At 37.5% G+C, this 13,500-nt stretch overlaps 1 protein-coding gene, 1 long non-coding RNA gene and 1 pseudogene across 2 annotated transcripts; 1 reads left to right on the top strand and 2 right to left on the bottom strand.

The window, feature by feature from the left end:
• On the bottom strand, positions 1 to 508 carry LOC121791219. The gene is made up of 2 exons (XR_006048496.1): positions 420 to 508; positions 1 to 298 (listed from the first exon to the last, which is right to left on the bottom strand). It is a non-coding gene; the product is annotated as an uncharacterized LOC121791219 (long non-coding RNA).
• Positions 509 to 1,013: 505 nt separating this feature from the next.
• On the top strand, positions 1,014 to 9,778 carry LOC121791224. Its single transcript, XM_042189246.1, is given in 16 exon segments — positions 1,014 to 1,290; positions 1,488 to 1,887; positions 1,992 to 2,169; positions 2,273 to 2,412; positions 3,782 to 4,237; positions 4,281 to 4,581; positions 4,794 to 4,894; positions 5,268 to 5,409; positions 5,483 to 5,551; positions 5,630 to 5,675; positions 6,080 to 6,531; positions 6,847 to 6,926; positions 7,639 to 7,774; positions 8,119 to 8,302; positions 9,184 to 9,266; positions 9,430 to 9,778. Coding segments are annotated over 16 exon segments (2,994 nt in total). The 5' UTR covers positions 1,014 to 1,187; the 3' UTR covers positions 9,553 to 9,778.
• Positions 9,779 to 9,954: 176 nt separating this feature from the next.
• Positions 9,955 to 11,449, bottom strand: LOC121791222 (annotated as a pseudogene).
• Between the last annotated feature and the right edge of the window lie 2,051 nt (positions 11,450 to 13,500).

The following is a 13,500-nucleotide window of genomic DNA, read 5'->3' on the forward strand; positions in this document are numbered from 1 at the left end:
TTAATGATTGAACATTCAGTCACTGACAATAAATTTGCCAGAAGCAAGCTAAGGCACCGTCTTGATGTATTTCTAATTCGAAAATATGCAAACTTTCTCCTCAAATGTACAGAAAATGCTCATACACACACTAACAATTTCACCTAGTATAGCATGCATCTACATAGAGTTGGAACGGGAAATTGTTTATCTGGACTGGATACTACATAAAAAATGATACTTTTGTCCAAAAACCAATATTTCATCATCTCACATATTCATGGGCCAAATCAGCATCTCAATGTCTCTCGGCTCTACACTGAAATCATGAACGAGAAGAAAACGTAGATGATTAACTATTTAATCAGACCAAACACGGACTAGCTCCGCTTACTCATTAGAAAAATAGCCAAACTTAATCTGGATGAAAATGTAAATACCTCCATCACCTTCAGATTGCTCAATTGAAGCGAAGATTTAGCTGAGCTCCATCTCTTAAGTCGATTTGGCTCCGATTGGAAGATGTAACTGAACCCCATTTCCCAAATCAGTTTCGCGCCGCCAATTGGAGATGAAAAAACTGACTTGAGAGATGGAGTTCAGAAACACTTCTATTTTGCGGACCGCTGTCTCTATTTTTCCGTCAAATGTATACAAACTAGAAAACACGCCATTGCAAATTTGCAACTGATTGAGTTGGAGCTTAGCTTTGAAGAATGGAGTTCCAAGCTTTGAAAAAAGAAAGAAAATTACAAATCAGAAATCTGTTTATAATTGAACCGTTGGATTTACAGTCCGCGTGGCACAATCTAGAGCTAAGTGACTACTAATTGCTAGTTAACTGATCTAACCAACTCATTAATCCTTTCAACAGCAAGGGTAAAATCGTCAATTCGGCTCTAGCGGTTACAACAGTACCCAGTATTCTCCTTTTTTTCCCTCCCTCCCCACAAACTGGCAGCCAAGACTAGAACAAGAAGGAGAGAGAGAGAGTCATACGACTCATAGTTACTCGCAGTTTGGATTCAGGAAATGCTTCAATTTTGTTTTCTTGTCATCCAAAATTCGAAGAAAAACTGGCAGAATCGTTTGTGCATTTCAGAAAGATTACTTTTGGATTCTGACGCTGTGTTTAGGTCATTCAGTAGTTTCTCAGCCATTAAATTCACTTGTAGTTGAGAGAAGGGGAGATTTTAGGGTTGCAAATCATGAGTAAAGCGATGGAGAGTATACAGCATCTTATTGAAGAAGCTAAGCTTCGAGCTGTGTGGTGGACTCTCTGCATATTCGCAGTGTCTTACTTCTTGACGCGTAAGTACTTGAATTCATTTCCACTTTTCTTTAATTTCATGATCTTGCATCGGTTTTCCACTGAGCGATTGAGTTTTGATTCATTTGATCATGTTGATAACTCAATGCGTGTTTTAGTCATTCTGTGAACCATAAAATGTTCTACGCTCTTTTATTTTCCTGCAACTAAGTGAGCTGCATTGTATTGTTACTTGCAGATAGTAGTAAATCAATGCTAATGAATATTCCCATAGCCATACTCTTGATCTCTGGACTGAGAATTCTGTTAAATGAGGTGGAATTCCAATGGAAGGTTCGGAATAACAGGACAGCTTCGTACTTATCACACTTGGAAAACAAGCAGCTATCAGTAAACGATTCTCGGCTAACTACTCCGCCACCCCCCAAAAAGTGGAGAAAAATAGATTCGCCTCTTGTGGAAGCTGCTATTGAAGATTTCGTCAACAAACTTTTACATGATTTCGTCACGGATTTTTGGTATTCTGGAATTACCCCTGACAGAGAGGCACCAGAACTAATGCATGCTATAATCATGGATTTTCTTGGAGAAGTATCTGCTAGAATCAAAGAATCAAACCTTGTTGACCTGCTGACAAGGTATTGTCAGTCTTGTGTATGTGTAGTTTGATAGAGTTGTAAAATGATGGAAGCTGAATAATATTGATGATGAGCAAGTGACCTTTCTTTCTGCTACCCTCCAGGGATGTAGTAAACCTGATAGGCGAGCACCTTGATCTCTTCAGAAGGAACCAGGACACTATTGGTGCGGATGTTATGGTAACATTGTCTTCTGAGGAAAGGGATGAAAGATTGAGACACCATCTCCTGGCCTCTAAGGAGCTCCACCCTGCTTTGATATCACCAGATAGTGAATACAAGGTGTAGAAGCTTTCTTATTCAGAAGGATTACTTGCCTTACTATTTTTTCCTTGTTTCTTGGTTAATATTTTGTGATATCTAATAGTTTATAGTAGTATTTTAGGTTCTTCAGCGGCTCATGTCTGGAGTTTTGGCGGTTGTGCTGAGACCAAGGGAAGCTCAATGCCCTCTAGTCCGCTGCATTACTCGCGAACTCTTAACTTGTTTGGTGGTGCAACCCCTTATGAATTTCGCAAGTCCCTCGTAAGATTCTATTTCTATGTTCTTTTTTTTACTAAGAACAGAGTTGGTTTGTGCTTCCTACCCATCACACGAGGTTACGCAGAAATATGCATTTTTAGTCTCAGATGGTTTGGATCGGCCCATCACCCGAGGTTACGCAGAAATAGATGGCTACCTGATTCCTTAAAATTATGGAAAAGCATATTTTGCCTGATGATAGCATGTTGGCAATAACTAGAGAGGTGTATTACATTAATTTTCAACTAAATAAATATGTAGAAAACAAGTTTGGCAAAGACAATCACTTGCTCAATATGATTATATTAGATAGAATAAACTGGAATACATTAGAGCATCTCCAAGGGAGAAAGGTATATTGAGAAGGTATATTTCTCATTTACCTTCTCAAAAAGGTTATTATACCTTCTTAAAAAGTAATGGACTCCAAGGAAAGAAGGTAAATTAAAAAGGCAAACAAAATAACTAACTTTTACCTTTTCTATCAAGAGGTAAAGATACCTTTTCAAAATGAAAGAAAGTATAATACCTCCTCAAATACCCTTTCCTTTGGAGCATGAAATTTTATGAAGAAGAGGTAAATATGGTAGTTATTTCTCTTTACCTCTCCATTTACCCTCCCCTTGGAGATGCTCTTATGATAATGAATAATCCCACAGATAGAAAGTCACAAAGCCAGCATTTGGTATTTTTTAGATTCATTAACTTTACAACCATGCGCGGAATGTTAGGACCTATATCCAAGTTATGTGACAACTTACTAGTTAATAGACAGTTGTCATTTGAGCGAAGGGGTAAGAGCTAATTGCTACATGAAAACAAGCTAGTCATATCAGTATATTTGGCATCCATTGCAGACATTAAAATTTGGGATTTGATAAGGAAAATGCCCACATAATCTATGGTTTTATTGTTATGCATGTGCAAATGGTTGACTTAATTGAAAATGTGGAACTGAAAACTTACTCAAAAGATCATGCAGGACTCGGCGAACCCTTTGCATTAGGGATCAGTAAATATGTTGTCTATCTGAAGCATTAGGAAGCAAATAATGTCATGGAGCATGGAGACTTTCAATCTAGTTGTGTTACTATTTGATCAAATGTATCGAATACATTGTAATGAATAACTTACTCAATTCTATCAGTTAGTTAAGATTAGTTGAAAAAATTGTAGGTAACTTGAAAACATTGATCTTGCTGTACGGGTTTATTACTTATATTAGATGTTATTGTAACTTTTGTTTTGGAGAGTTCCTGTTTAGTTATAATGGTCGCCACTCTCAATCATGCTATGATCCTTTTATCATCTTTAAGTAGGTTTTTAATTGCTACTTCCTTGTGTAATCTAATGATTTCACACACACCCCCAGGTATATTAATGAGTTGATTGAATATATTGTCCTTGCATACAACAACGAGGAGTCCAGGGAATCCTCGAGTGATAACCCTGAACACCAAGTTTCAAGTGAACTTGGTCAAAGCAATGAATCTAATTTGAGAAAAATACCATCTTTGAACAATCAAGAGACTAGTTTATCGTTGGCTCGACTGGATCATGACAAGGTACCATATGAGACAGGTAGCTCAGGCGATTCTTTATCTAGCATGACTGAGGGTGAACCAACTCATATTCGACATGGTGAGTGGGCTAAACCATTTGAAGATGCAACTCAGAGAAGAACAGATGTTCCTATGCCTGAAACTCTTGAAAACGTGCTGACTATTGGAATTAACAACAAAAATAAAATCCAGAAAAAAGCTGCTCTAGGAGTTCAGGACTACTTAAGTGGACCATATGAGTTGGTGACTGAAGCACCAAGACAGAAGTCTGGAAATGATCCTCAAATAAAAGAAAAAGTTTCAATGCAGTTACCACCCAGGGCCAATGCAGGAATCTTACTCCACTGGTTTGAATATTGATGCTTCTGTGCATGAAGTGGATAACGCTGCTGTTATTTCCCATGAAAACGGAAATGAGCTCAGTTCAGTCACCCCTGCCTTTACAGTTCAGTCAAACCTGGAAGACATGTATACAAGTGAAGGAAGCACACCTATCATTGATGAGTTCTACAATGCAGATGGTAAAAAACTTAATGTACATAACCTGATGAGCAAAATGGACATTGAATTACGTTGTGAAGGACTGCATGCTTCAAAGCTTAGATGTCAGGTATGGCAGAGATTCTTTCTGTGGTGCACATATTTACCGAATTTGAACTTTCATACGTTCAAGAAAAAGTAGCTTTACAGGATTCATGCGTTACATTATCGGTTTCTTGATGACAAGGCTTGAGCTTGTCAGAGCATTTCTAGACTACCTTTATTTACTGTTTCCTAGTGATAAGCTATGCCATAGATGATGAGAGATCTTTGACGCTGCAGGTAAATGGAGCGTACTTTCAGAAACTTGGTTCGAAATCTTTTGCAGTTTACTTGATCGCTGTTACAGATGCTGACGGCACCACTTGGTTTGTGAAAAGGAGGTAGGTCATGTCACTATGTTGACAACATATTGCTGCTTCGTCTTGTAACCTGTGTTAAATTGCTAGTATGAACTACTTAGCCAGACGGCTTTCTGTCCTAGTCAGATTCTTTATTCTTCTATTCATAAAAAGGAAAAATGCAGGTGGTTTTTGTATTCCTTGTTATTTTTGACAGTATTCAGACTAAAAAGTTGTATAAAAACTAAAATTGAATTTAAAAACACTAACAGCTAGGCCATCGTCTGATATGCTACCCAATGAGATTTAGATCCCTGCTTGCAACTGCATTGGCTTCATGACCATGTGAAAGTTCTCAGATTTGATCGCTTATAGCTCCATAGTTAATCCCTTTGCTGGGATATGTAATGTACAGGTATCGAAACTTTGTGAGATTGCATAGGCATCTTAAGGATATTCCCAATTATACATTACATTTGCCTCCGAAAAGGATGTTCTCTTCAAGTACAGAAGATGTTGTTCACCAACGCTGCATTCAGCTAGACAAGTATCTTCAAGTATGATTATCGTACTCCTTCTGCTACATAATCAATTTTCTTGCTTACTGCCCTGATGTTCTGTCTTTAACAGGATCTCTTATCAATTGCTAATGTAGCAGAGCAACATGAAGTGTGGGATTTTCTTTGTGCTTCCTCTAATGTATGCATTTATTTATCTGTTATAAGCATATACATTGTGTATAGTTTGTTAACTAACTCTAGTTTTTCATCAATGAAGAATTACTCCTTTGAGGAATCTTCATCTGTGATGAAGCCTCTGACAGGTATGTACCTTCTCTTATTAGATCTTTTTCATGTCATCAGCTGTCTATGAAAGTTCCATTAGTCTATCTGTGAGCATCCATGCTTCATTAGAATCCATATAACAATAATAGCTTGTTCATCACTGTCCCCTGGCCGTTGTAAATTGGCTAGAGAGGCTCGTTATCAACTAAGTTAATTATAAATATAATCTAACCCTGATAATCAATTAATCCTATACTAGGTTTGAATTTTCATGGAGTTTTACAAAAACTAGATGCTAAATTTTGTTGAAGTTGAATAATTTGCCAATTCACATTATCATGGGAGCTAACATCATTCTTGTTAGTAGTATTTTGTCTTTTAAACACTTGATTTTCAATTTATAAGCAATATTCTAAAATTCCCTAGTATGTACTAAAAACAGTTAACATGGATGATGCTGTGGATGATATATTATGTCAATCCAAAGGGGTTTCTGATGGCCTTAGGTCGAAAGTTGCTGGCTCACCTTCATCTTCAGTTGAGCAAGGTTTTTTTGTTACAAGCAAAAACTTGTCCCGGAATGTGGACGATATAAATAAATTGGCCATCAGCCGACAGTTTCTCAGACAACGACACAGGTGATAAAGATCTAACCTTTGGGATCAGGATGTAGAAGCTGCAAGCCAATCTAGAGGGTGGATTTCAGACCATGAGTCAACCTCAAAGGGGTTACCACAGAAGGTTGTTAAACATGATACAGATGACATGAACTTCCACTCAGATGAAAGACGAAGTTTGTGGTTGAAATCCACATCAAACTCTGACAGATATATCGAGTCTAATCTAGCCACAACATACATTCATCAAGATTCTCTTACTGGGGTGCCCCCAGAGGTACTTCTCATTTCCTTCTTTTGTACATTGGTAGTGCACCCTTCTCCCCATAATCTTGACAATGTTGTTTCTGTTTTAGTTTTCAAGACCATATTAAAACTGATATTACTAAAATGTTCATTTGCATAAAATACTCTTTAATGCACCACCCTCTCAAGTCTCAGTATCCTGTAACTCTTTATTTACTACTGTAAATGGGAAACAGAGAAAGAAGAAACTAAGCAATTGTTGCACATGTGTCTGATATGCAATCAATATCACTGTTTCACGGTCTTGGTTATGCATTCTCTGATTGACATTAAATGTTCCTTGCAGTGGATGTCACCAAAATTAAGTGTTCCTGTTCTGGATTTAGTTGATAATGTATTTCAACTCAAACAAAGGGGCTGGCTGAGGTGATATTTCGTTTGCATACATTGGTTTTTTCAACTTGCTTTAGCAGTAATATGTCAAATTGTTCTTATCAGTATTTTGCTATCATATATAACTATATTCAGTTTTTAATGATTTTGATCATTGAAATGACTAGTTGAGTAAACTTTTTGGGTTGAAGTGAATATTTTCTCTCATATAATGTTTCTGCCACTGTTTTGACTAACTTAGCTTTTGTTGCATGTGAAGAAGTTTTGGACTCTTAACATGCACACTTGCAAGATCTGTGAGATCCAGAAATTTAAAATGGCTGTGGCATTTGTGATTCATTCCTGAATTATGCTGATTTTAGCAATGTAAAATACTCTATGATGTAAGTTGGATAATATAGCACATTGACTTCAGAACCTGCATCTACAGGCTCTCAGCTTATCTATATGATTTCTTCTGGAAATCACACACCACTCACTCACTCACTCAAAAAAAGATACTAATGGTAAAGGGTAAAATAGAATGAGAAGAAGGGTAGGACTTCACTACTAAGAACAAAGTGATACACTGAAGTAATTGAAGCCCTTATAGCTGGTAAATCTGGAAAGAGTACTCTTGAAAATTATGTTTATTGATTTATGCAATCAACCAATGTATCCACTGACTTTTACTAATAAGAACATGTTGTCATAAATCCGATCATCCAAGCCTTAAGCCAGACATATGTATCAACTCTGATTGTAGGAGACAGGTATTGTGGATATCAAAACAAATACTGCAGTTCGTCATGGAAGATGCCATTGATGACTGGCTCTTGAGGAAAATCCGGAGGCTCTGTAGAGACGATGTTGTTGCACAAGGGATTCGAGCGGTCCAGGATGTAAGTTTCATTATTTTAATATGATGCTTGTGTCCTGATGTAGCGTAGCTTCTACTTGTAAGGATTCTAATATTTCATATTTGTATTACGTATGTATCAATCTGATGATGTTATACAACTTGAGCTTGCAACACCTTTTCAGTGGAATTAAATGATGAACTGGAGATTAAAACGTTTTCACTATTGATAACATATTTTTCTTAATGAAACTTAACTTTAGGTAATATCAGCGAGCAATTGTTTATTTTCCATATAACTCAACTTTTGTTCAATATTTTGATTCTGCTCCTCTGTGTTTCCTGTTCTGAGAAGACCTCATCTGACCCTTATCATCTTCTCATTAGATTCTCTGGCCTGAAGGCACATTCTTCCGAAAATTGGGTGCTCAAAGGAATACTTTGAAAGATACTCAAAAATCTCCGCAAGCTACAAAACAACCAGGTGGTATGAGCACTACACAATCAAGGTCTTTTGAGCGACAGCTGGAAGCTGCTCGTAGAGCTAGCTATGTGAAAAAGTTGTTATTCGGTAAGTATCTTGGTATTTTTTTTCCTCCTGTTAAGAGAAAACAATATTTTTCTGTTGTATTGTATACTATAAATTCAGTTGTCTTAAGTTAGGAATGTAGTAATCAGTCGTTGCTAGTTTAGCCTATAAGTTGGACAAGTAATTCTGCTATACAGCCTTCATTGTAATAGTGTTTTGACTCAATCTTCTTTGGTGCCGTTCAGTTACTATGATTCATTATCATATGATTATCCATCTAGGATTAAGTTAGGAGATTATTTTAGTTGGAGGGGGTTGACTATGACTCTTTCATATGATTATCCATCTAGGATTAAGTTGTGAGGTTCAATCTAATGAACCAAACATAATACACATTCAATCATGAGATATAATCTTTCAAACTAAACTGGCCCTTTGCATTTCTCGATACCCCTGGATGGTACCATATATTATGTCTTTCCCACATACAGTAGCATTTTTCTATTCAACTTTGTTGCATTATCAGTGGATATATCTCATCTGACTCACACACTTGGTTTCTATAGGGTTTATCTACTTGTTCCATTTGTTTCTTCCTTATCCTTTCCTCGTTATGAAAACAATTGCCTGGCGCCCCTAGTTGTCACTGTGAGATGATTTTTCTCATCTTACTCACACGCTTGGTTTTTCTAGGGTGCATCTACATGGACCTTTTTTTTCCTTATCCTTTCCTCGTTATTAGAACACTTCCTTGATGCCCTTAGCTGTCACTTGGAGATGAATTTTCTGGTTAAGAGGTTTTGGCTGGAATTTCCTGTTACCATTCCTATGACAGCATGATAATATTATACAGATTTGCATTTTGATTGACTTTCCATCCTCAAAGTGAAAATTACAAAGTATCTCATTCCCTTTTCTGGTAGATGGTGCTCCAACCACTTTAGTCAGTTTGATTGGGCAAAAGCAGTACAGACAGTGCACTGGAGATCTCTACTATTTTCTTCAGGTATAACACTTATCCTCTCTCTCCTACATGGTTCATACCATTAAGTACCTTGAGGCTGTTTTTATGCTACCTCTAGGCTTGCCTATGAGAATATGCGTGCAAGTGTGTGTTTGTCTAGTGTTGCTTTTCTGGCATTAAATCTTGTTGCTTCAATGACTTGCAGTCCACAGTTTGTCTGAAGCAACTCAGTTATGGAATACTGGAACTTGTTCTGCTATCAATTTTCCCTGAGCTGCGGGAGCTTGTTTTGGATATCCACGAACAGTCACGATATCAACCAGTATAGAAGAAAATCTTGTTTAGTTCTAACTCACTATCTGAAGATGGACACTGACTTTGGATCAGTTCCAATTTTGTTGTACCAAATGCATAAATAGGCTATGTACAGTTGTCTATTTTTGTTTATATTCTCTGTGAGGGATGTTCGAAAAAGAGAAGGAAAAAGATCATATTATCCTCTGTACAATTGTTTCTTCGACATTCGAAGAGCTTTAGGTGTTTCAAATAAAAAGGTTAAGGTCACCTACTTGAGCATGTTGTCGTTCAGCCTAAAAAGCACGAGCTGTGCACATTTGTGACTTCTGCTTTGGTTTCTACCTATTTTCTTGGTTTTATTGGGACAGATAAAAACCTAAATCCGTAGATTCCTCTGTCTCAACTGACGGGAGAAATTAAGATACACATTCAATTTAAATAATATGTAGACAAATTATGCATGTGTGAGTGCAAGGTTTGCATCCCTGCATCAAATACATTCCTCAGAATTTTGTGGGATAATGCTTAGGTTGCTAATACAGTATTAAATGTACAACGTAGTAATCTCAGAAGATGCCACTGAATGAGCTACTTAGATCGGAGTAGAGGCCGTAGAGGGAGTACTGCCGGAGATTTGCCACCTCGTACCACGAGTTGAGCACGTTGTAGTTCTTATCAGTACCTGAGAAGGCCAACTGTATCCCTACATCACAAGCTATAGAGCCTCCGTTGCTTCTACAGCTGGACTTCTTAACCGCGCAGTCTGTGTTGTTGAGGCACATGACCGAGCTCCCGCTGCACGACCCACAGCCGAATTTCTTCCAGTACAAATTCTGCAGGGTGCCCTTTTGGAACTCAAGAACCTGCCAACATCATATATTCAAGTTCAAATAACATTTTTAAACAAACTACCAACTCTTCTAGCTAGAGTTGTTACCATGGTGAAGCTGGTGACGATGTAACTGGCGTCAGCGACGAATATAGGGAGGGATCGAGCTGCATACTTTCGTCCAGCAAAAGCCACCATATAACCTCCTAATTTGCTCTGAATAACAATTGCAGATAACTAATTTGATCACAAAACAAACATGACTGCAACAAATGAATGATGAATCAATGCAAAAGCCGCCATTTAACCACCTAATTTGCTCTGAACAACAATTGCATATGACTAACTAATTTGATCACAAAACAAACATAACTGCTACAAATGAGTGATGAATCAATGGCTCACAGGATCGAAGGTGGTGCTGTTGATGGTAAGCAGAGTGATCTCATCGACCTTGGGCCTGAAAACGGAGAGCTCGGCGCCGTTGATGGCGAGGGAGAGGCGAGAATCGCAGGGGGGAAAGCTGAATGTCGTTGAAGAAGAAATTGTTCCTTGAAGAAAACGCGAGGCCGAAGGTGAATCCGTCGTGTTTCTGAACTCTTGTGTCCGTACATGGGCTGAATACCGGATTCGTGTCGCCGGCGTAGGCCGGAATCAGCGTCAACGCTGCAATCATCATCCATGCTGCCGCCATTGTCGCCGGATTCGGATTCATCGCCTACGATTCAATACCACAGTTACACTTATTGAAGAATCATCCATATCGTGTTGGATTCAGATTGAATAAATACACGTCCGGTGAAGATCAAAACAGAATTCCGATGAGAAAACCACATCGTATGATCAATTATGTTAAAACATTAGGTGTTCAAAACAATATGATTAAATTAACTCACAGAAATCAAATATGGTATCGTTATTCCTGTGATTTCCTTAAAAGAATGGCTTCTTCTTCAACCTCCAAAAATAAACTTGAAATTGGCGGTTTACGTGTGAAATTGTGGAAGAGAGAGATAATCACAGGAAATGTAGAAAATCAATGAAAAGGGAAGGGCGGGATTGAGGGGAGGAGGTTCCTTGTGCAACTGTAAAAGGTGAAGATCTTGAATTCATAATGTTAACTTTACGTCATAATTCAATTAAAAAATCTATTTCAATTATAAGAACTCTCAAATTAAAACCCAAAACACGACCTTCATTTCAATACTCTGTCGCATAAAAATGACTTTTATCATTTAATTCATTTTATAAAAATAATAATTTCTATTACTGAAAAACTTTTTCTCTCGGACAGGCAAAATACTTCAATCATTTTGTCTCGTGTTATCTTAAAATAAAACTGCAAGATAATACTGTATTTATATTTTCTCCAACAAACATAAATCTTTAATAACTTAAAGTAACAATTCCTTTCTAATACGGTAACGGTTTATAATCAAATTCGGTAAGACAAATCATAATCAAATTTAATATTGCAAGATGCCAACAAGTAAATCATGGCCTCAACATCAGAATTCTTAACTTGTTAAAGGGAGAAAATCGGGTTTATAGGGTGGTTTACGTTTAAAATAACATAAATGTACACATTTTGTTATCTCTTCCATATATGGGAAAAACGACACCCACATTGGCGTGTTTATAAGTGAAGACGCCACCCGCTTTGGCGTTTTACAATTTAGAACCGTATGTCGTCGTATTTTATTGAAATACGGTATTTGTTAAAACACGTCAAGATGGTTGGCGTGTTTTTGTTAAAAAACGCCTTCACTACCGGCGTGTTTCAACTGAGAGAGATATTCGGCGTGGCGTGGTTCAAGTTAGACACGCCTTCCGTATTGGCGTTTTACAGTAGACACGCCAACGGAACTGGCGTTTCCTATTAAACACGCCAACGGTATCGGCTTGTTATGTCAGAACCGCTATATCAGTCTTCATCCCCAAAACGCGAAACACACTGCACACACATCAAATTTTCGTCCGGGTTTTTCATCTTCTCCTCCCCAAATCGTGATTCTCTCAACCTCTCCTCCCCGAAATCGGTGATTTGACCCTCCCTCCATCAATCGGTGCTATTCTTCCCCGTATTTGATAAATTTCCGGTTAGTATGCTTATTTTTGACAATATTAGAGTAATTGAATACTGTTGTTATTTAGGTTTATTTGGGTTGTAAATTGATGTTGCATTGTTTGGGTTTAAGTGAATTTGTGTATTGTTGAGATAGTTGAGATATTGGTGTTTAGTTAGAGTATAAATTTGATTATAAACCTAAACTCTAGTGTTGTTATAGCTTAAAAATTGGGCAAATTGACTTGGTTTATGTGGGTTTTATTTGGCTTATAAACCTAAACCCTAGTGACAAATTATTGAAATTGTTAGGTTGATGTATATTGTTTAATTTGAATTGTTAATGTTGTGTAGGTGAATTGTGCTATGATTTTGTGCAATGTTGTGTAGGTGAATTTGTGTATTGTGCATTATTTGATATTGGTGTTCCATTTTGTGATAGTGGATTAAATTGTAATTATTGAAATTGTTTAAGTTTGTTTATTGTTTAATTTGAATTGTGAATGTTGTGTAGGTAAATTATGGCTTCATCTTCAACTTCTCGTCGTCGGCTCTTATGTGGTCCTGCGGATCCTTCTGTATTGTATCTTCAGAGACAACACGTCTCTAATAATATATGGGTAGGAGTTCCATCAGAAGACGTACGATGTCGAAGATATGAAGGAATCATTTGGGATGTTCCCATACATACCCATATTTTGGCAGTAGTGGACCAGATGGGGTTCGGCTGTATATTGAGGTGTGGTCAACCAAAGGACATTGACCACCATCTTATCACCACATTGATTGAACGTTGGAGGCCAGAGACTCACACGTTTCACTTTCCAGTCGGTGAAGCAACTGTGTCTGGATTATCTAGGATTTGTACCAGACGCATCTGAGTTGAAAGAAATGGTTTGGAAGCAGACAAGCTTATCAAATCAATTGAGGATTGAGCTGAGTGATGATCACGACCACTACATATATGCACTTATAAACACGCCAATGTGGCTGGCGTTTTTCTCATATATGGAAGAGATAACAAAATAGGTACATTTACGTTATTTTAAACGTAAAGTACCCTGTAAACTCGATTTTCTCTGTTA

This window comes from Salvia splendens, unplaced genomic scaffold, assembly GCF_004379255.2.
Source record: "Salvia splendens isolate huo1 unplaced genomic scaffold, SspV2 ctg750, whole genome shotgun sequence".
Taxonomy (NCBI): Eukaryota; Viridiplantae; Streptophyta; class Magnoliopsida; order Lamiales; family Lamiaceae; genus Salvia; species Salvia splendens.